This window comes from Anabrus simplex, chromosome 1 (genome assembly GCF_040414725.1).
Source record: "Anabrus simplex isolate iqAnaSimp1 chromosome 1, ASM4041472v1, whole genome shotgun sequence".
NCBI lineage: Eukaryota > Metazoa > Arthropoda > Insecta > Orthoptera > Tettigoniidae > Anabrus > Anabrus simplex.
The window spans coordinates 885,652,196-885,676,053 of NC_090265.1; the positions used below are offsets into that span (position 1 = coordinate 885,652,196).

At 42.1% G+C, this 23,858-nt stretch overlaps 2 protein-coding genes across 2 annotated transcripts in view; one reads left to right on the forward strand and one right to left on the reverse strand.

The window, feature by feature from the left end:
- The window catches only part of LOC137501008 (uncharacterized), a 175,095-nt gene that overhangs the window by 58,220 nt on the left and 93,017 nt on the right, over positions 1–23,858 (reverse strand). The gene's annotated exons all lie outside the window — the stretch shown is intronic.
- Positions 1,228–22,735, forward strand: LOC136874442 (uncharacterized). The gene is made up of 2 exons (XM_067148074.2): positions 1,228–1,362; positions 21,785–22,735. Exons 1-2 carry the CDS (start codon positions 1,321–1,323, stop codon positions 22,673–22,675), a joined length of 933 nt encoding a protein of 310 aa, XP_067004175.2. The 5' UTR covers positions 1,228–1,320; the 3' UTR covers positions 22,676–22,735.

Here is a 23,858-nt window from a genome sequence, read left to right on the forward strand (position 1 = left end):
TGAACAGGGACCTTGTGTGGGGATTGGAAGATTGGAAGGGATATACAAGCAAGAGGGAAGGAAGCGTCCGTGGCCGTAAGTTAGGTAACATCCCGGCATTTGCCTATAGGAAAAGTGGGAAGCCACGGAAAACCACTTCGGGGATGTCTGAGGTAGGAATCGAACCCACCTCTACTCAGTTGACCTCCCGAGGTTGAATGGACCCCGTTCCAGCCCTCGTACCACTTTTCAAATTTCGTGGCAGAGCCGGGAATCGAACCCGGGCCTCCGGGGTTGGCAGCTACTCACGCTCACCACTACAACACAGAAGAGAACTGAGGGACTGTTTTGAATAAAATTATTTTGTTTTTGGTTTGCTATATCTCTTTGGTTGGCAGAGAGTAACAGACCACTTACTGTATAATTGACAGAAAAGACAGCAGGCAATATGTTAGGTGTTCTTTCTTATGTTCTCCTACTTCTACTCAGTGTACATACAGGTTTATTCTATCTTCGGAGAACTGATGTCCATAATCAACTGATCCTTCCAAATACAGTAAAATCCATATTTAACATTGTTCATGAGATAATTTGAATTTTAAATAACATAGCGAAATAAATACAAGTTTATACACATTTTTGGTAGTACCTGTTTTGGCTGCTTTATTGCCTGAAAGTCCAGCTCCCATGGCTAAATGGTTAGCGTGCTGCCCTTTCGCCCAGTGGGTCCCGGGTTCAATTCCCGGCCCGGCCGAGTTTTTTAACCTTAATTGGTTAATTCCAATGACCCGGAGTGTGGGTGTGTGGCGTATTCAGCATTAGAAATCATCCTAAGTAGCGCCCTTATCTTCACACACACACAGGCAGGTCGCCTTTAGGCCGTTACGATAATAAGACCCCCACCAGACCTCTCCGGAGGCCGTACGCCATTATTATTAGTGCCTGAAAGTTCTCAACTTAGTTATAAAGTGAATTTTCTCAGTGTACTGGAAGAAGGGGTCTTTCTAAAACTGTTGAGAAAGTTCATAAATATTCAGAGACCCGTAACATGGTAATCTTTACCTCGGCTATGGGTAAAGATAGAGGATTTAACAACAAATTTCCTCATCCCAACACTATGTATTGGGACTACAGAGAGGCTGCAGGTGGCCTCACATGTTAGAACAGTTGCCAAGTATTTTTAGCAATTGAAGGAACGCTCATTTCAAACGAACATAAATAGTTTTGTTTTAGTTAACTTGGTCCACACATCACGTCTGTTTGCGCACATCTGTACGGCCAGTCGACTTTTGGGTATAAATAGCGGTGTAGCCTTCTGCTTGTATCTTCAACATATCAACCATGGTGGGAAAATTCATCGTCTTCGTAGCTTTTGTGCTTGCGGTAAGTAGACTATACTTCCTACATTTAAAAGTGACTATATTGAGTAACAAGTTATTAAGCAGGAGGGAAATACATTTCGCAATATTACCCTACGTGGGACTTTCCACGTCAAGTTAGACAAAACGAAACTGCAAAAATGTGAACTTAGGTCTTTTAAAAATCCTGAATATTGTAATGTAGATTTGGAAAAGCGTCAAAATCAAGATTATGAAATGTTGTCTTAACTGTAACAGAGCTCACAGAAGAATAGTAAAAATTATTTATAATATTATCTTCCGTAATTTGCAAACCCATATAATAGTTATCTTTAGAAATAGAAGATTTATTGATCATTTATTTTCCCACCAGTAGTGTATACTGGGATCAAGACGTGGGTTACCACTAAGATTAACCCTCCACCCCCACCCCCATCCCCACACACACTCTTTTTCGAAAACTGGTTTAGTGAACGTCAAGCCTTAAAGCGTTTTGGGCCACCGGAGTAGCCTGCTGTGTTGTCAAGGCTGTTTCACAGGCTACTGCCCTGGCCTCTGCCACTGCCAATACTCAACGCTGGATCAGTGGAAATGATAGCCGAGTATTTAGCAAATTAAAGTACAGCTTTGTGGCTAAATAGATAGAATGCTTGTCTTTGGTGAGATGGCCGCGGTTCGATTCTTGGGGTCAACCTCCACTTACTCTTAATTCCCCTGACTTGGGGATTAGGTGTTTACGACGTCTTCGTCATTCATTTTTTTCACCACCAAGCCTTTCAAGCCTGGGAAATTAAAAGTACGAGGAGCTTGATTCCGAGGAAGATGTGTGGCAGGCTTACCATTTTAAACTATCATCAATTTATCTGTATACTTCAGTTGCGAGAATGGTTTATCCAGTACCTGTTTTATACGGTTCAGCCAATTTATAAAAGCAACCCCACACGGTCAGTCATGTTATACACTCTAACTTCAAATAAACTAAAAGTGTTCTGAGATCAGTAATACTGGAACACACAAATAATTTACTCAACGACAAACAATTAGTAAGATGTCTTGTATATGCAACAGCAAACACGTGACAGTAGTATATGTGTCAATAGCGACTGTTCGGAGTCTTCCGGAGAACCTTCCTCTTCCTCGTTAGCAGTGCGAGGGCGAGTGGCGAACTGACGGAACGAAGCCTTGTCGACCAATCCCCTCGGTCCCCGAGTACATTATGTTAGCAAAGGGCCACACGAGCTGAGGCGCGGAGAGAGGGTCGCAGCGCCTGGACTGCGATATGTCTCCGATGCCTTGCACTCAACAATACGAGCGACATTTTTTCTCATTCATTCAAGTATTACAAATGGAACCATGTGTCAGATGGTTACATTATAATGCCATTTAGATTTCCATCATTTTCATTTGAGGTTTGGGATTCACTGATAGCCTTAGTAGCCTTCAGTATACGCCACTGTTTTACACGTCTACTTCTCTCGTTTAAAAGTTACTTTTGATAACGAGTTATTGAGTATAAGGAAAATAAACTTCGCAAAATTACTGTACGGTATGAAAATCCACAGCCTATTTCCAGTCATTCGACCGCGTCAGGAATGGAATGAATGAAACCCCCATCTAGCGGCGAGGATAAGAATTGTGCCGGCTGCCGAAGCCTGTCACATTCCTCTGGGGCGATGATTAATGAATGACAGATGAAATGAAATGATAGTGGAGAGTGTTGCTGGAATGAAACATGACGGGGAAATGCGGAGTACCCGGAGAAAAACCTGTTCCGCCTCCGCTTTGTCCAGCACAAATCTCACATGGAGTGAGCGGGATGTGATACTGTAATGCTATATAAATCATATGGGTTGTTCACATTATTATTGAGATAATCATAAATGCTACTTTTATTTCAAAAATTAAACAACTATCTGACTACATCAATCCTTTTAGTTTCAACAGTTGAATAACTCTGCGTTATCAAATTTATGAGGCGTTGAATAGCACATGAATAAAAAAAGTATTAAATAATTGCGACAGAAATTACGCTAGCTGTGTTTTTACTCACTTGAAAAGGGTTAAATTATTTTGGAAGACACAGCGTTTGTACTGTATTACGATGATTAGAATGACGGAGGTCCCACAGAAAGCCCATCGGTTCGTGTAGGTCTCCATAAACTAAGCGTGAGTTTCGAAATCTCAACAAATAAATTTAGCTTCATGGAGCCTCCGTGGCTCAGGTGGCAGCGCGCCTGCCTCTCACAGCTGGGTTCCGAGGTTCAAATCCCGATCACTCCATGTGACATTTGAGCTGGACAAAGCGGAGGCGGGGCAGGTTTTTCTCCCGGTACTCCGGTTTTCCCTGTCATATTTCATTCCAGCAACACTCTTGAATATTATTTCATCTGTCATTCATTAATCATTGCCCCAGAGGAGTGCAGCAGGCTTCGGCAGCCGGCGCAATTCCTATCCTAATCTTGCAAATTTCATTTCTGTTTGTGCTTAGTAGTGACATACGTTACCGGTATCGTAATTAGGATACGTCTGAAAGTAGTTTAAAAATGACTAGTGTACTGTACAGTAGTATACGAATAATTTAGAATTTAGTGTGCTTATTTTATTATTGTAAAATATTTGTGTAGTACTGGTGTAGTAGAGGTATCCGTAGAAACTCTTACTAAAATTCTGTTGTTGTAATTAGGATAGGCTTAATTGCAGTTTCGAATTGTGTAGTTCTTGTGTATTACCTTTCGATATTCAGTAATTAACATCGGCTTTTATCCTGTTAGGGGTTGTAGGATAAAAAAGAGAGTACGACTAAGTAGTATTGTAGTGTAGTCGTATAATAATTACCGTATTGTTGTGTGATCTTTGAGTACTATCCCAGACAATATATCCCTCCGTTCTTTTATTTTTTGCAAATAAGATATTTTATTTTTATTTTCATTTTTTTCCGTAAGAATGGCTAAGGAGCGCGAGTGTACGAACTGTGGGTGTGGCGAGGCATTGAGGGGTATAAGGGAGGAGTTGGAGAGTTTGAGGGAGATAATTAGGATTCTCACAGAAGACAGGAAGGAAGATAGGACTCCCTCAAACAATGTACAGGTTACAGTAGGTGTAGAAGAGGGAGGGGAAGGAAAGGGGGGAGTTGTAGAAGACAGGTGTTCTAATGTTCTAAGGGGAAGGAGATTACAGGCTAAGGGCTCTATTCAGGATCAGAATTCAGGACAGGTGTCTGTGCGAAATCGGTATGAGTCATTCCAAGTAGAACAACAGAGGGAAGATGAGGGACAGGGAACTGTTGCTGAGATGTGTGGAAGTAGGAGGATGGGAAAAGGTAGGAAAGAGAAATGTAGAGTAGAGGATAGGAAAAGACAGGTGGAACAGGGTCATGGGAAGGAGAAAAAGGAGGCGGAAGTAGCTTCTGCAGCTATCAGGAAAGATGGGACTGACCAGGAGGGGAGGGGATCAAATGAGGTGCGTAGGCTTGAGGCTCTGGTCATGGGGGATTCCATCGTTAGACACGTGGGGAAAGTGTGTGGAGGAAAGGAAACCAGGGTAGAATGTTATCCAGGAATTAGGTTGAGGCAGATGTTGAGGAAAGTAGAAAAGAGGGAGGAGGAGAAGGAGAAGGTGGTAGTGTTTCACGTTGGTACCAACAACGTAAGGCAAGCTGATATAAGTACCAACATAGTTGGAGATGTGTGGGATCTGGTAAATGCAGCACGGGTAAAGTTTAAGGAAGCGGAGATTGTTATTAGTGGAATACTGTGTAGGAGGGATACAGACTGGAGGGTGATTGGGGATTTAAATGAGACTATGGAGTGGGTATGTGGGAAACTGGGAGTGAAATTTCTAGATCCTAATGGGTGGGTAGGAGATAGGGATCTGCGCTCAGATGGCCTTCACTTAAACCGCAGTAATACGTATAAGTTAGAAAATTTGTTTGGAAGGGTAATAGGGAGGTACATTCAGAGAAACAGGGTGGCCTAGGGAGCGGTGATAAGGGAACAGGGAACTGGAAATCAAATAGGGATGACATAAAATTGTTAGTGTTGAACTGTAGAAGTATTGTAAAGAAAGGAATAGAATTAAGAAATTTAATAGATATATATTTACCAGATATTATAATAGGAGTTGAATCATGGCTGAGAAATGATATAATAGATGAAGAAATTTTCTCACGGCACTGGAGTGTGTATCGTAGAGATAGGGTAGGAGTGGTGGGAGGGGGAGTATTCATTCTGGTGAAAGAAGAATTTGTAAGCTACGAAAAAGTTAAAGATGAGACACATGAAATTCTAGGTGTAAGGCTCACTTCTAGAGATAATAGGCAACTTGATATATTTGGAGTGTACAGACCGAGAAAGGGTAGCACTGACGCGGATTCGGAATTATTTGATAGGATAGTCGGCTATGTGGGAAACGACATGGAAAGAAATGTGATTGTAGCGGGAGATCTGAATTTGTCAGATGTCAATTGGGAAGGAAATGCGAACGACAGGAAGCATGACCAACAAATGGTAAATAAGTTAATATGGGAAGGACAGCTGATTCAGAAAGTGATGGAACCAACCAGAGGGAAAAATATCCTGGATGTGGTGCTGATAAAACCAGATGAGCTCTATAGGGAAACTGAAGTAATAGATGGTATTAGTGATCATAAAGCTGTTTTCGTCGTAGTCAAAAATAAATGTGATAGAAAGGAAGGTCTTAAAAGTAGGACTATTAGGCAGTACCATATGGCTGATAAAGCAGGCATGAGGCAGTTTCTAAAAAGTAACTATGATCGGTGGAAAACGGTAAATAAAAATGTAAACAGACTCTGGTATGGGTTTAAAGAAATTGTTTGGGAATGTAAAAACAGGTTTGTACCTTTAAGGGAGGTAAGGAATGCTAAAGACCCACCTTATTATAATAGAGAAATAAAGAGACTAAGAAGGTGGTGCAGACTGGAAAGAAATATAGTTAGAAATGGCTGTGGAAGTAAGGAAAAATTGAAGGAACTTACTAGAAAATTGAATCTAGCAAAGAAAGCAGCTAAGGATAACATGATGGCAAGCATAATTGGCAGTCATACAAATTTTAGTGAAAAATGGAAGGGTATGTATACTTATTTTAAGGCAGAAACAGGTTCCAAGAAGTACATTCCAGGAATAATTAATGAACAAGGGGAGTGTGTATGTGAGGATCTTCAAAAGGCAGAAGTTTTCAGTCAGCAGTATGTAAAGATGTTGGTTACAAGGAAAATGTCGAGATAGAGGAGGAGACTAAGGCCAATGAAGTATTAAAATTTGCATATGATAACAATGACATTTACAATAAGATACAAAAGTTGAAAACTAGAAAAGCGACTGGAATTGATCAGATTTCAGGGGATATACTGAACACAATGGGTACCATATCTGAGGTACTTATTTGATTATTGTTTGGTCGGAGGAGCTATACGAGATGAATGGAGAGTTGCTATTGTAGCCCCTGTGTATAAAGGAAAGGGTGACAGACATAAAGCTGAAAATTACAGGCCATTAAGTTTGACATGCGTTGTATGTAAGCTTTGGGAAGGCATTATTTCTGATTATATTAGACATGTTTGTGAAATTAATAACTGGTTCGATAGAAGGCAGTTCGGTTTTAGGAAAGGTTATTCCACTGAAGCTCAACTTGTAGGATTCCAGCAAGATATAGCGGATATCTTGGATTCTGGAGATCAAATGGACTGTATTGACCTGTCTAAAGCATTTGTTAGGGTGGATCATGGGAGACTACTGGAAAAAATGAGTGCAATTGGACTAGACAAAAGTGTGATTGAATGGGTTGCTATATTTCTAAAAAATAGATCTCAGAGAGTTATGAAGCTTTATCTGACCCTGTAATAATTAATAGGGGAATTCCTCAAGGCAGTATTATCGGACCTTTATGTTTTCTTATATATATAAATGATATGAGTAAAGGAGTGGAATCGGAGGTAAGGCTATTTGCGGATGATGTTATTCTCTATAGAGTAATAAATAATTTACAAGATTCTGAGCAACTGCAATGTGACCTCGATAATGTTGTGATATGGACAGCAGGCAATGATATGTTGATAAACGGGGTTAAAAGTCAGGTTGTGAGTTTCACAAATTGAAAAAGTCCTCTCAGTTTTAATTATTGCGTTGATGGGGTGAAAGTTCCTTTTGGGGATCATTGTAAGTATCTAGGTGTTAATATAAGGAAAGACCTTCCTTGGGTAATCACATAAATATGATTGTAAATAAAGGGTACAGATCTCTGCACATGGTTATGAGGGTGTTTACGGATTGTGGTAAGGATGTAAAGGAGAGTGCATATAAGTCTCTGGTAAGACCCCAACTAGAGTATGGTTCCAGTGTAATGGACACTCACCAGGATTGTCTGATTCAAGAATTGGAAAAAATCCAAAGAAAAGCAGCTCGATTTGTTCTGGGTGATTTCCGACAAAAGAGTAGCGTTACAAAAATGTTTCAAAGTTTGGGTTGGAAAGAATTGAGAGAAAGAAGAAGAGCTTCTCGGCTAAGTGGTATATTCCGAGCTGTAAGCGGAGAGATGGCGTGGAATGACATTAGTAGACGAAAAAGTTTGGGTGGCGTTTATAAAAGTGGGAAAGATCACAATATGAAGATAAAATTGGAATTCAATAGGACAAACTGGGGCAAATATTCATTTATAGGAAGGGGAGTTAGGGATTGGAATAACTTACCAAGGGAGACGTTCAATAAATTTCCAATTTCTTTGAAATCATTTAGGAAAAGGCTAGGAAAACAACAGATAGGGAATCTGCCACCTGGGCGACTGCCCTAAATGCAGATCAGTATTGACTGATTGTTTAGATGGGGACTTCATTCATTCTATTCCTGACCCGGTCGAATGACTGGAAACAGGCTGTGGATTTTGATTTTCACAATTACAGGAAAAACCTTCGAAGTTTTGTACTTGCAGTCCGTCTCTTGTTTTGTAGAGGAAAAGTAGATCAAGTTACTTTTGTATTCTCGTTCTGTGGTTAGGTACCAACATCACAACACCCATCATCTTCCAAGAACAGTTCTTTTGTTTATTTGATTCTTGATCATGAGGTAGGGGCCCATATTTCGACCCCTTAGCAGATTTGGACTTGTAGTAATTCGGGAATATTATGGACAAGGCTAGAAATTGGTATATATATTTCTAAATATATTCTCCACTTACGGGAAAGTTACAATGAAACTTTTATAACGTAAAGTAGTCAATATTTGACATAGATACTTCAAAAACTAAAACTACCAAAAATGTGTTCGTAATTTCGTCCCCCAGCAAATTTATGAAAAGTTCAATTAATTTTAATATGTTTGTCTTTTATAACCTTACCAAACACTATTGATAAGGAATTACCCGAAGGCCATTTATGAAAAACGTCTTCTTGGTATTCTTTTAAACACAGTCTTTCAGCGTTGCTCGTGCGATATTAAACTCTTTACTTGCAAGTTTGTAACCCGTTATCTTGTCCCGCAATGCCTTAATAGCCTTCTTATAGCCTCCTTATCCCGCTGCTTGCCTTTTTTCATCTGAATAAAATGAAGGGGGACGAAATTACTATCATTCCCTGATTTATTATAATGGTCCCTACAGTAACTCACGCCAACCACCTCACTGTAGCGATAACACGCCAGGAACTACACCACACGACTGAAATGCAGTCCAGTGTTGTGCTCACTGTAAGAATAACAGGCTCTTAATTAGAATGCTGCACTAACTCAGCCCAGTATGAAAAATGAATCCTGCTTGTGCACGGAAACTAAACATGGTGCACACAACCAACTCGCACAAGATGACGGGATGAGGCTACACATTTGCACACGGCTAAACTTTAGGTAGGCCCTATCAACCCTGCAAACTGAAAATCCCTAGGGGGACGAAATTAGGTGTGGGGACGGAATTTGGCCCGCTACCTTACAGTATTATATTTAAAACTGCAAAGAAACGAAGGTCCTGCCTTAAATATCATCTTCAAAATATTTCTACAAGAAGCTGAGTGACGAAAAGTACAGTATATTCAACATCTAATATAACGAAGACAGAGGCAAAACATAAATATCTTCAACCGCTTTATAGGATACTATCTGTAGTACCTGGCTTAGCTCGGGTATTCTTTTGAATGTTTAATTTTAGGATTTGTATTACCTGTTTGAAGAGAATTATTGTAGATTTCTTTATTGCCACAATTAATATTTTACGAGCTCTTTGGTAGATTTAGAGTTACTGCTATATGTTTAGTTTAAGTTTGAGATTATGTAATTTCGCGTTAAACTGTTCTTGTGGAAGCCTAGATTGTCCGGGAAGTAGTTGATTCTTTCAAGTAATTATTATGCAATTACGCGTCGTGCTATAGACATGTAAACGATTCCAACTGTCACTGGAACTGTCACCGATCAGTTTAGCGATCCCGAAAGCTGTGGAATCAACACTAATATCAGTTATTTTGGACATTTTCTTTTTCACCCCTTCTCATCCCCCATCCCCCATGCCGATGAGGGCTGAACTTCGATTAAAACGACATCCTGACGTGGTGGTGGTGATTATTGTTTTAAGAGGAACTACCACTAGGTAACCATCCTCTATATAACACTAACCAGAGAGAAGAAATAGAAAGGATCCGACACTTCAAAAATGAAGGTATCGGCCAAAGGAAGCCAAGGGTCACGAAGGGCTTGAAAGTGAAAGACTCCCTAGGCCTCGAGTGCTCTAATACAGTCGGGGTCGGAAATGAACAAGAATTGACTAAGGGAGATCGGATAGTATAGTTGAAAGTGAGGAGCCTGGAACAAGTAAGTGGAAGATATGCCAGGACTCAGCCAAAGGCCCCGTAGTCATCAACATACCCTCCAAAGTTCAGAGCCTCTGGGGCCCCTTTTAGTCGCCTCCTACGACAGGCAGGGGGTACCATCTTCTACCGCCCCCACCCAAAGGGGCATCTAGTGCTTAAACATGACATCAACACTGTCTGCATTTCAGTGCTAACGGGGGGTGTTTTAAACATTTCCTGTAAGAAAGAGTTTCATGTGGTAGCTGGTACGTTCCGTTCCTGTGTGTTTCCCGTGACTAATGTAGAGTTGTAGAAAGTGAGTTCTAACCTGGAAATACGGTAAAGTCCTTCCGGACCCCTGTCCATAGGCCTATAACATATTTTCTTCTTCTACGTGTGAGGAATGTGAAAGTTTGGCCGTACCTTACTGTGGTCCTCTGTGTACTACGAGGGGACTTCAAAAAGTAAATTATTATGACAGGCCAAGTAATTTTTAATGAATGCTGCTTTACACTACAAAGTGGCACAGATACATGAAATTATTTTTCAACATAGTCACCAATTAGCCTATCTATAAACAACGGTGTGAACTCCTCGACTAACCGCTCCTTGATCACGGAGACATTCGACAACCGCTGTGTGAACTTCCTAATCACTGAAAAGTCTCTTTCCTCCAAATGTTCTTTCAGCTTACCAATAAGATGGAAATAAATCACATGGTGCAACATCTGGACTGTATGGCGGATACTTCCATACCTCCCATCGAAAATGCCGAAGCAAAGCTTGTGTTGTGTGCGCTGTGTGGGGTGTAGCATTGTAGTGCAGGAGAACAGAACAATGCCTTTGCTCAATTTTCCAGCCTCTTGTGCTTTATGGTGTGGCATACTGTCCCGCTTATTTCAACTTTAGAGTACGTTTCCAGCTGACTCGCCATTTCACTCTCACACTGTGATGCATCTGTTATCAGTACCGCAGCAGAACTGTGTCTGCAGGAGTGATGTGCATCACAATCACACGAACTGTGATTTAGTCATAGTAAGTACACTAGGCTATGTCTTCTGGTATAGGCTAAAGCAATTTTGTTGCTTTCATTGATCTGTCTCTGTCTTATCCTTGGCTTTGACAGTGTGAAAAGACTGAAGTATGAGCGATGTAGCCAGTCCCTGCTATGAATGAAGTGAAAATGTTGCTCGTAGGGTCGGTTGGTGCATGCGTTTCAGTGGACTTGGCAGAGTGATGAGTAATAGCAACTTCTGGCTTGGTGAGGAAAGCAACGGGAAACTATTTCACTCTCCATTTCCCTAATATGCCCCTTCAGTGATGCCTAGGCCGTCTATGACAGCTGTTGAGGATCCAACCGGTCTTAGGATTGAGGACTGAACATACATACATACATACATACATACATACATACATACATACATACATAAATACATACATACATACATACATACAAAATACTACTACTAAACGTTTTCATTCCTCCCCTGAAGGGGGAGGCGGGCTTCTTAGACGGCGAGGCCGTCTCTCAGGCCGAGAGGTTTGTTGCGGTGTAGGAGATGTGCGGAGAAGGTGAGGAGGTGGGTGGTCGTGGCCTACACTACGAACTGTCCCGGCATTCGCCTTAGTGCAGGAGAATGGAAAACTACGGAAAACCATTCTCAGGACAGCCGACGGGTGGGACCAGGCGTGAAGTCCGGCACTGTGCCCCTGGCCCGTCTTCCGAATGCAGAGGTGTAGAGCCAAGGTAAAGCCGGGGCCAACTTTCCTCTGCTCGGTTGGCCCGTCAGAGTACAGAGCTGTTGGACCACGGACAAGCCGTTGCCTCTTCAGGGACGAAACCCAAGGGCCGAAACCCACTCTGCATCCACCGACTTACATAAGGACCAAGGGAAAAGTTTTCATTCCCCTCCCCAAAGGGGAGGGGCGGGCCACCCAGAAGGTAACGCCTTCTCTCTGGCCAGGAGATTTGGCGGATTTGGAGGATTTGCAGGAGTTGGAAGGGGGAAAAACGGTGATGTTTTGTATGGGGGTGAGGTGGAGGTTTGGCCTCTTGGCTAAGGGGGCAGTTCTGTTCTCGTGCTTCTTATTGAGAATTTTACATTGAGATACATATATTGAGTTACATTGATTTATATGCATAGGATTACATTCAGTTTACAAATGCATATATTGGTGCAGTTTGCATGTGAAGGTATAGTAAGGAGTGCTGGGGTAGGGGAGGAATGTAAGGAAGTGGAGGATTGTTGTAATATTGCCGATGGATGTGGCGAGAAGTCGGAGAAGATCTAGAATCGGGAGGGGCGGTAGGAAGAAGTTAGTTTGGGGAATGGGTAGGTGAGCGAATTTCGGTGGTGGGGTGGGTGGTCGGGGTGGCCGGGGGCGCCGGTGAGGGTTGTTGGTAGAGGAGCGCATAGTATGGGGTGGGGAGCGAGAGTGCTCTACTCGGTGGTGCTGGCTGTGAATTCGGACGCCGGTGGATATCAGTTGCTGTACTTCTTCTTCGGAGGGGAGTTGTATCCGAACCATAAATGTTGGGCCGTTGCTGTTGTAAATTCGATATGCTCGGCGGGCTGGGACGCCTGCTGTTTGGAGTTCTGCTAGGATGTCTCTTGTTGTGATGGCTGGGTCAATGCCTCTAATGACACAGCTCGGAACTAGTAGCTGCTGAGGTACTGGTGTTGCGGCGGTTGTATTTTCTTGTGCGGCTGGCTGTGCTGTGGTGGTTGCATCCGTTTGGTTGGCAGGGGGTTTCTGAGGACTGGGTGGTGTGGAGTTTATGTAGGTGATGGGTATTGACATTATGGGAGAGGGGTGGGTGGTCGTGGTAGTTATGATGGACGTATGGGGAGAGGTGTAGGCCGAGGTAGTGATGGTAGTGGTAGTAGTAGTAGTTGATGTGGACGAAATGGAGGTGGGGGGCGGTGGTGCCTGCTGGGTTGGTTTAGGTTGATATTCATCAACAACGGTGGGAAGGGTGTTAGGATTATTAAACATTTGTTCCAATATGTATTCTGGAGTTGGCAACACTTCATGGAGTCTGTTGTTGATCTTCGCGCCGCAGGCTTCGAGGACTGACGTTTCGTCTCCATCTCGAAGATATGCCACCTGGGTTGAAGGTAGTGAAGTTGATCGATCCCGGAGTCTGCGAACATCGTGGACTCGGGAGCCGGACCTGTGAAGTTCGGTGAGAATGAAGTTCTCCGTGAGGGCGGTGTCCACACCTGTGATGAGGCAGGAATACATGATGTACTGGGGAGGCGACAGCCAACTAGGCGTCTGTCTGTTTATGCTTTCTGAGTTGCAGGTAGAGGTGAGTGCCACCCAGTCGTAAAAAGGATAATTCAGGTGTGTTGGTTTGTTTCCGAGTTTGGTGATGGTGGTGATTATTGTTTTAAGAGGAAGTGCAACTAGGCAACCATCCTCTATATAACACTAATCAGAGGGAAAAAATGGAAGGGATCCGACACTTCGAAAAATGAAGATATCGGCCAAAGGAAGACAAGGGCCACGAAGGGCGTGAAAATGAAAGACTCCCTAGCCCTCGAAAACCTAATAGCGTCGGGGTCGGAAAAGAACAAGAGTTGACCAAGAGAGGTCGGATAGGATAGATGAAAGTGAGGAGCCTGGCACAAATAAGTGGAAACAATGCCAGGACTCAGCTAAGGACCCCGTGGCCGCCAACCCACGCTCCAAAGATCAGAGCCCCTGGGGCCCCTTTTAGTCGCAGAGGGAACCATGGGTGTTATTCTACTGCCCCCACCCACAGGGGGTCCGAGTTTGGTGAGGAGATGGACTTACATACATACATACATACACAACGTACCAAACAGTAGTAATCACAATATGTGTTCGATGGAGCGAAATATGTGTGATTTATAATTTTTCCGTCCTGTTCAACGAATTACCGTACTGTAGAATATGTAGTAAACTGATTAAAAATTTCACGTTGTGTTAAAGGTGTGCCGAATGTCGATTCAGTCACATAAAGTGAGCTGTTTCGTAGTATTTGTAGACATTCTCGTAGCTATGATCTCTAGTGGCAACATTAAGAACTGTTGTTCTCTGACACGCACAAGAGTTAACTCAGCTAAGAGCCTGAGACCGCTTCTGGCCCACCAGTTGCAGCCGACCTTCTCACTTAGCTGTGATTGCTACAGAGCAGCCAATAGGAGACCAGTTCTTATACCTGTTACACATACACAGGTCATAAGGACCGAGAAACCAAACATAAGATGTAAATATCATGGGACTTGGATCACTTACAGCCTGCTTTTAATACATACCTTTTCGGCCTTTCTTAAATTTGAACAGACCGCTAAATTATCAGAAATAATTCGTTTCCTAAGAGAAGGGATTCCCTCTCTACCCTCACTAAAATGCTAAACTAATTACTTTCAAATTATTTTAGGGATGAGAGGGTTTCTTCTCTGACTTGGAGGGAAAACTACCTGCAAGACAGATTGTTTTCTCCCCCGCTAATGTAGTAAAATAAAATTACAAAAAATTATATGTAAATAAAATTATAGCTATTCTTTTTATTGGAGCGTTTAGTATAGCTTAAAAATAAGAGTGTGAAAATATATTTTATTTACGCTCCTACTTTTATAATATACCCTAAATATAAATCATTTAGAACAGTAAAATAAATAACATATCTGAACGCAGCCGCTGTGGTGTAAGTAGCTGTGATCAGATAACAGTTAAAAATATGAGATACTGAAAAATAGCATTCACAGCTGTAACTGTGATTACAAAACTATCAAGTATTCCCATCACTAGTCTGCGGGAAGCCCGGAACATGTACTCGCTTCTGACAATGGGATACTCTTGATGCACAATGATCTTAGCGTAGCACAACATGCGTAAGTCCCTACGTATTAATTGGGCAGTCAACTTGTAATGACGTTTTACACTTTACGTCAGTTACCAGATCATTTCTTGTGCACTCGTTCTCCTATTATAAAATAATACTGTCTATAAAACCTTCCACATTATGTAATATCTTTAAGCAATGGTGACTTTTTGAGTTACATAGAGGGGCGTGGCCGGGGTGTGGTTACTGAGGGAGGCGTTACAAACACCCCGCCCCCTCCCAATGGAATTTTTACAGAAAATGAACAGAAACTGACCAAAACAATAAACTAAATAAACATTCAGGGACATACTTGTAGAACCAACAGATCTGTAATTCACTTTTATCAGTGTCCTTGTAATAAGTCATGCATGCACCTTGATTGTGTTCTACCGTCATTTTGCAACTATAACCACCACCACCCTTCCCCATCGACTACTCCTGGCTAAGCTACTGGTACATAGAAAGCATCACATTGATTTTTGGTTAGAAACCCCCGACCCCAACTTCAATGACACTTCACGTCAAAAACAAGTGAAATAAATTTGAATAAGCCTTGGCTGTCTGAGGTCGCACGAAAACTTCTGTGGAGTAATAGTTCCAATGCTGAATAATAATAATAATAATAATAATAATAATAATAATAATAATAATAATAATAATAATAATGTATTTCGCACCCGACTAACTGATTGCACCGATTTTAAAGATGCTGAAGTGCCGCAATTTCCTCGCGCAGGAGGTCTTTCACGTACGGTACCAGTAACTCTTCTTCTGACACGAGTTTCACGTATTTGAGCACCTTCAAATACCACCGGACTGAGCCAGATCGGAGGCGAGCACTCTACTATCTGAGCTACTCAGCCCAGCTCCAATGATGAATGTTAATACGCAGCTTCCTTGTTTGTGGTTGTTTATTTGTTCCTCAGTGTCAAATTATTAAATTTACCGTAATGTAGTAGTTGGAATCGAGCAAGGCCGTGCAGTTAGGGGCGCTCAGCTGTGAGCTCGCATTCGGCAAATAGTAGGTTCGAAACCACTATCGCCATCCCTGAAGATGGTTTTCCGTGGTTTCCAATTTTCACACCAGGAAAATTCTGGTGCTGTACCTTAATTAAGGCCACGGCCTCTTCCTTCCCACTCCCAGCATTTTCCTTCCCCATCGTCAGCATAAGACCTATCTGTATAGGCGCGGCATAAAACCATTTTTAAAAGGATATTATTTCCAATTTTTTAATATTAGATTTTGTCCACGTCCCCAGTTGCCTGAAAATAATTATTCTACCTCTATCTTTATCATGAAACAGATATTTTTCAAGCTCATGAATCAATCACGCAATCTCACTACTGACAGCTCGGAACATACCGCTTAGTCGAGCAGCTCGTCTCTTTTCTCCCAAGTCCTCCCAGCCCAAACGTTGCAACATTTTCGTAACGCTACCCTTTTGTCGGACATCACACAGAATAAATCGAGCTGTTTTTCTTTGGATTTTTTTTTCAGTTCTTGAATCAAGTAATCCTTTTTTTTTCTTTTTCTAGTTGCTTTACGTCGCACTGACCCAGATAGGTCTTATGGCGACGATGGGACAGGAAATGGCTAGGAGTGGGAAGGAAACGGCCGTGGCCTTAATTAAGGTACAGCCCCAGCATTTGCCTGGTGTGAAAATGGGAAACCACGGAAAACCATTTTCAGGGCTGCCGATAGTGGGGTTCGAACCTACTATCTCCCGAATACTGGACACTGGCCGCAATTAAGCGACTGCAGCTATCGAGCTCGGTCAAGTAATCCTGGTGAGGGTCCCATACACGGGAACCATACTCTATTTGGTGTCTTACCAGAGACTTATATACCCTCTCCTTTACATCCTTACTACAACCCCTAAATACATTCATCACCATGTGCAGAGACCTGTCTTTATTTACAGTCCCAGTTATGTGATTAGCCCAATGAATGACTTTCCTTATATTAACACCTAGGTACTTAAATGATTTCCATAAGGAACTTCACCCCATGAACGCAGTCATTAAAACTGAAAGGAATTTTCCTGTTTGTGAAACTCACCACCTGACTTTTAACTCCATTTATCATCATACCATTGTCTCCTGTCCATCTCACAACATTATCGAGGTCATTTTGCAGTTTCTCACAATCTAGTAACTTATTTATTACTCTGTACAGAATAACATCATCTGCAAAAAGCCTTATCTATGGTTCCACTTCTTTACTCATATCATTTATATATATATATACACACAAAGGTCCAATAATACTGCCGTGATGAATTCCCCTCTAATTATTACAGTGTCAGATAAAGATAAAGCCACCCATTCGGTCACTCTTTTGTCTCAGCTGTGACCTAAGAGTTGAAAGTGTTCCAGCATTTGCCTGGAAGTGAAATGGGAAAGCACAGAAAACCTTTCTCAGGACAGCTGACGGTGGAATTCGAACCCACGCGTCTCCCGCAAGCAGAGCTTGACTCCATAGGCGTAGCACGTTAATACGCGCGGCCAGTTCACTCGGTTCCAGTACATATATAAGAAAACGTACAGAGCCAATAATACTGCCTTGACAATTCCCCCGGCCCCCACCCCCATCATAATCATTTGAGGATCAAGTAATATTTCACCTACTCTTATTCTCTGAGTTCGATTTTGTATAAATTTAGCCACTCGTATAGCTGTATCATGCTGGAATCCTACATGTTGAGACTCGCTGGAATAACCATTCCTAAACCCGAACTGCCTTCGATCAAACCAGTAAGTGATTTCGCAAACATAAATCTAGTACTAGCAAATATACTCGTGCTGTGCAAAAATATTCTACCTTGCGTACAGATTTCTACGTAAATAACTGTACACGCAGTGAGTAAGATTATATTAAATTGCATGTCCCTTAGCACTATGCAGAAACACTACGAGGAGGACCCCAGACATTGTTTCCGACGTAAGGTGCGCGTTGGGGACTTTGGTGATAACAGCAGGCCATGTTTCCTACTGCCATTCAGAATCGAGTTCGGAAATTTCTGCTATAACGGCAGGCTCACTTGTCTACTGCCATTTATAATTGAGATAGGGAGTTTTAATTATAAAGACAGGCCCCTTGTCCTAATGGCACGCACAATCGAGTTGGAGAGATTTGATTATAATCGAGAAATGCAGCTCTGTCTAACGTATAAGGGATCGAGATACGAAAAAAGTCGTAGGACCAAAGTTGTAGATTTATCCAAATTGAGCAACGATTGTGCTATCTGTTTTATGATAGGACTTACCGTTTAGCCACCAATTGCCTCGAAACGAAAATCATATTTCGATAATTTTCGGGGCCAAAAATGTTACACATTTGAAAAGCTTAGAATTTGTCCTCAAAGAAAAGAGTGTCGAGGTTTCGGGATTAGCACTCGCATACATACGGAGCAATTAAGGAAGAAAATAATACAGTTAAGAAAGTCGACATTAATTGAAAATAATAACTGAGGCCAGCCAGATAGGAAAAATATGTAAATACAAAGTGAATGTATTGGATGAATGTAATTTTCTTCACTAAAATGTGATGATATGAGTTACGGATTTAAGAAAGATGTAACAGAGGACACATTTATGCGCAGGGATTCTTAGGTAAGCAGATAAGAAGATGACTTATGGTGTTATTACTTAAGCCTAAAGAAGCAAGGCAGAGGCAAGACGTTAAAGCAGAAAACATAAGTAGAAGAGAAAAAGAGTAAAATTATAGCGTATGCCAGAAAACACCTTACGGTGTGAAATAATGGGCTATAGCCGGCAGTACCGTGGAAATATTAACAGCCACCCTTTGTGCTATTCGAAGACGATTGTAACCTCCAACAATATTCCTCAAATATCGCGCAGAATGGCAGCTTGACGTCTCTCTCACCTTCTACCCAAGGAACAGCCACGAATTTACAGGAATGATGACGAAAATGGCATTACGTTACTTCCCTGCTGGCAAGCGGTCAGAGAGGTTGCCATGGTAATCGCTAGGTACGTTGTCGGTCTGGGAGCTTGTCCGTCATCGGAGGCTGATAATAGTAATTTTCTCCGTCATTTGAAGAGTAAGCGAAATTATGTGCAAACAAAAGTGGTTTAAAATGAAGGGATGTTTCACATATAGTCCGCAGATTTTACAAAAAATTGTAACAATCTGTTCTGGTTTTACGACAAATCGCCAGTCTATTCAGTGATTTTTAAATCATATGCACCGGGCGAGTTGGCCGTGCGGCTAGGGGCGCGCAGCTGTGAGCTTGCATCCGGGAGATAGTGGGTTCGAGCCCCACTGTCGGCGGCCCTGAAGATGGTTTTTCGTGGTTTCCCATTTTCACACCAGATAAATGCTGGGGCTGTACCTTAATTAAGGCCTTGGCCGCTTCCTTCCCACTCCTAGCCCTTTCCTACCCCATCGTCGCCATAAAACCTATCGGTGTCGGTGTGACATAAAACAAATTGTTTAAAAAAATTAAATATGCATATCTAAACCTGCTCCTGCATGGGTATACTGTAAATATGAAGTTTGGTCGAGATCTCTCCAGCCGTTTTGCTGTGAAGGTGGAATAGACGGACAAACACGAAAGCTAAAAACAACTGACTCGGTCTTGAGTTGACCTAAAACTGATAAATATCTGAAAAATTGGCAAAAACCAACGAAATTACAGACAGCGCACCCCTACAACTGTATTTATACAGATAATGTCGAATTAGGTTCATATGGACGAAGACGTGGATAGATGTAGCTAATTAGCTCAGGGCTTTATTATACACAACATTCCTTGTTTTACCACTACGAGCTAGAACATAAAGATGACACGGTGTAGTGACACGTCAAAAAGCAACTTTGTTCATTTGAAAAGTAGGACGTGTTCCCATTCGATTCAGCGATCTTTTAAGTCTGTTCCTGTACTCTATTTATAGCCATACCAAAGAAAAGTCGTACAGAAAATTAAAGACTCTTAAAGTTAACTGAAAAGGGAGATCTTTGGAAATTAGAGGAATTCTCAATAACATGACCTTTCCTCCAGTGCCTTATCCATTCATTATTATTCCCACTAAGAGGTAGTTATGCAACTCAGTAACTTGCACATTGGTCCCGTTGCGTAGTTTTGGGGTATTCAGGTACCTCAGGGAATGACCGGTACTCCAACTTTTAGTTTAAGATTATGTGACAACATGCCAAATGGATTGATTGATGTGTGTAATTATGCTGGACAGTTAATCTAACACGCTGCCAACAGGTATAACATGTGTGCGTGGCTAGACCTCGTATTCCCATTGGATCAGATTATTGGCTTAGTAGAATTTGTTATGTTTACAATTCTTCGCATATAGTTTGTGGATATCTATAACAATTTAGTCAACGTAAGCCGAGAAATTGTTCATTTGACGCAATTTTCTTCCAGTTCATTCGCAGAAACCGTTATATATATAATATATGCTATTGGCTTTACGTCGCACCGACACAGTAGGTCTTATGGCGACGATGGGACAGGAAAGGGCTAGCAGTGGGAAGGAAGCGGCCGTGGCCTTAATTAAGGTACAGCCCCATCATTTTCCTGGTGTGAAAATGGGAAACCACGGAAAACCATCTTCAGGGCTGCCGACAATGGGGTTCGAACCCACTATCTCCCGAATACTGGATACTGACCGCACTTAAGCGACTGCAGCTATCGAACTCGGTGAAACCGTCATTGCTTGGCTTTCTTTCATCACAAGTGGGGGTGGTACGAAATGAAATGTTGTATGGCTTTTAGTGCCGGGATATCCCAGGACGGGTTCGACTCGCCAGGTGCAGGTCTTTCTATTTGACTCCCGTAAGCGACCTGAGCGTCGTGATGAGGATGAAATGATAATGAAGACAGTACACACACCCAGCTCCCGTGCCATTGGAGTTAACCAATTAAGGTTAAAATCCCCGACCCGGCCGGGAATCGAACCCGGGACCCTCTGAACCGAAGGCCAGTACACTGACCGTTTAGCCAACGAGTCGGACAGTGGGGGTGGTGATTACTGTTTCAAGAGGAAGTACAACTAGGCAACCATCCTCTATATAACATAATCAGAGAAAAAGTTGAAGGGATCCGACACTTCGAAGAATGGAGATATCGGCCAAATAAAGACAAGGGCCACGAAGGGCGTGAAAATTAAAGACTCCCTAGCCTTCGAATATTCTAAGGACGTCTGGGTCGGAGAAGAATAAGAGTTGACCAAGTGAGAAGCCTGACACAAGTAAGTGGAAACAATACCAGGACTCAGATAAGGGCCTCGTGGTCGACAACCCACGCTTCCAAGTTTAGAGTACCTGGGGCCCCTTTAAGTCGCCTCTTACGACAGGCAGGAAAAACCGTGGGTGTTATTCAACACACACACACACCCACCTACAGGTGGATCTTTCATCACACTTCAATATTTAATACGCAAAAGCCTTCCTCCATTCAAAAAATAAAAAAATACAAAAACTGTACAAATATCTGTCGAGCGATTCATGAATTATAACGGAACACCGATACAGGTATACATGGTTGGTTGGTTAGTTAGTTAGTTAGTTAGTTAGTTAGTTAGTTAGTTAGTTAGTTAGTTACAGACGTTGAGTTTTTTTTAATTCTAGAGAAAGGTGCTTTCACAATTTGTAGAACAAACCATGACGTACACATTAAGTCCCATTCTTTGTTCAGAATTGCCTCTTTACAGCACATTCGACCTCGATCTCAGGCCAGTTATCGTCTATCATTAAATTCGATGTCTTCTTCATTATTTCACGGATTCGCCTCTTTCAAAAAAATAAGTAATATGATGCATTTGTTTCAGGTCGCTCGCGGAATGACGCTGCGTCAGGCTGCAGTGCAGGACAGTCCAAGCATCGCTCTAGGCGAGTCCGTTATAGAAGACTTTCAGAACTTGATCCATGAGGAACAAAATCTCATCACCAACCTCCACGCCATATTTGACAACAGTGTCTTGGACAAGGAAATAAGTGACATCTTCGGTCGTGTCGAGAAAAATGCCACTAGCCAGATTGGCCGCTTGCAAGATGTGATGGAACGTATGCGTCAGAATGTCGATCATGTCACCGCGGAAGGCGTGGAGGACACCAGTAAGGAGATAAATATATTCCACGAAATATTCGCTAAGATTCAGAACATGACTGGAAATGTTCTTCATCAAGCCTACGATAACATTAGACAGCAAATTGGCAATGCATCAGCTGACGTCCAAGGAGAAATGGCTAACATTCAACAGAGAGTCTTCTCAGGCATTGCTCATAGCCAGGAAATGGCAATGAACTTAACCGAGAGTATGCAAAAGGGTGCTGAACTGCTTCGGGAAAGGTTCACCGAGGTGATACAGAACTCCGCCGCTATGGGGCAGAAGATTTCTGGCGACATTCAGGCGAGAATCCAAGAAGGAATCCAAGACATGCAATACAACATTATGAACGGCATTTCTATGGCTGAGAAGATGGGACAAGATATTAGAAGCATAACCCAGGATTTTGTCACCCAGCAACAAAAGTTGGCTGTCGATGCTACAAAGAACGCTCAGCAAATGATAGGTGATATGACTTCTGCTGCTCAAGCGAAAATCCACGAGGGACTTCAGATGGGAATGGACATGGCTGCCAATGCTACAAAGATAGCCCAGTTAGTGCAAGATGGTATTAGGAATAATATTAATAATATCTTCCATTTCTTTGGTTAAGGGCATTATTGCCTTATAAACTAATAAATAATGAAATAAAATTTAAGGTTTCCTGAATGTCTGTTGTCTACATGTTTTATTAATACCCCTTGCGTCTGAATCCTGTTTAATGTACTGAAACGTACAGCGTCGCCACAATTATCCTTCAGAAATTCGGGATTGAAGTATACGTGACAAAAATCGGTGGATTATAGAGAAAAGTTCTTCACTTAAAGCAAACATAAAATAATCATAAAGAACAAAGAAGCTCTTTCTCATTAAATACATCAGTTTGTGGTACTAGTTTTCATGACAGTTAAGGTCTCTTATTGTACCAAGATATAACAAGAACTCTGTCATTATAGTGCGAGTAAATGGACACAATATCTACTACCCAGACAGTTAAATGTATAGAATACAAATGTATTGAATATAGAACTATTGTAATTTACTAATATCACTCTCTGAAAAGCGAACACATCAAAGAATGCAGCAGGACTTGATTCAGTCTGCCAGTAAATGATGTGAATAGGTTTTTTGTTTTTGTTTTCTTTGCTTAACGTTGCACCGACACAGCTAGGTCTTATGGCGACGATGGGACAGGAAATGGCTAGGAGTGGGAAGGAAGTGGCCGTGGCCTTAATTAAGATACAGCCCCAGCATTTGCTTGGTGTGAAAATGGGGAACCACGGAAAACCATTTTCAGGGCTGCCGATAGTAGGGTTCGAACCTACTATTTCCCGAATACTGGATACTGGCCGCACTTAAGCGATTGCCCCTAAATGGCAATCACACTGCACTTAATGAGAAACATTAACGATTGCCTTTTGTCAGTTATCGCTTTCAGTACGCTAAAACTTATGGGAAGCCTAAAACTGCGTATACACTTGAGCATTCGCCCCGATTGAGCATGCGTTGCCGATGCGCGAGCGCACAAGCACGACCCGCAGGCCAATCTGTTGAGCAAGTTTCCACTGCGTTCGGACCTCGTGCGGACCGAGAACACCGTCTGTGTTTAGGTGTAGTGCAGTGTTTTGCCTGACCTGAGGCTACAATGGTGGATCGAAGATTGATCATCGCCAGTTATTGTTATATGTATTTATTGCATTCCTTGAAAACAAAAAGGAGAAAACGATGAAAATTGCATGAGGGCAGCAATTTCACTCCAAGCATCGTCCTTTTAATAGAACTCGTCCTTGGGATA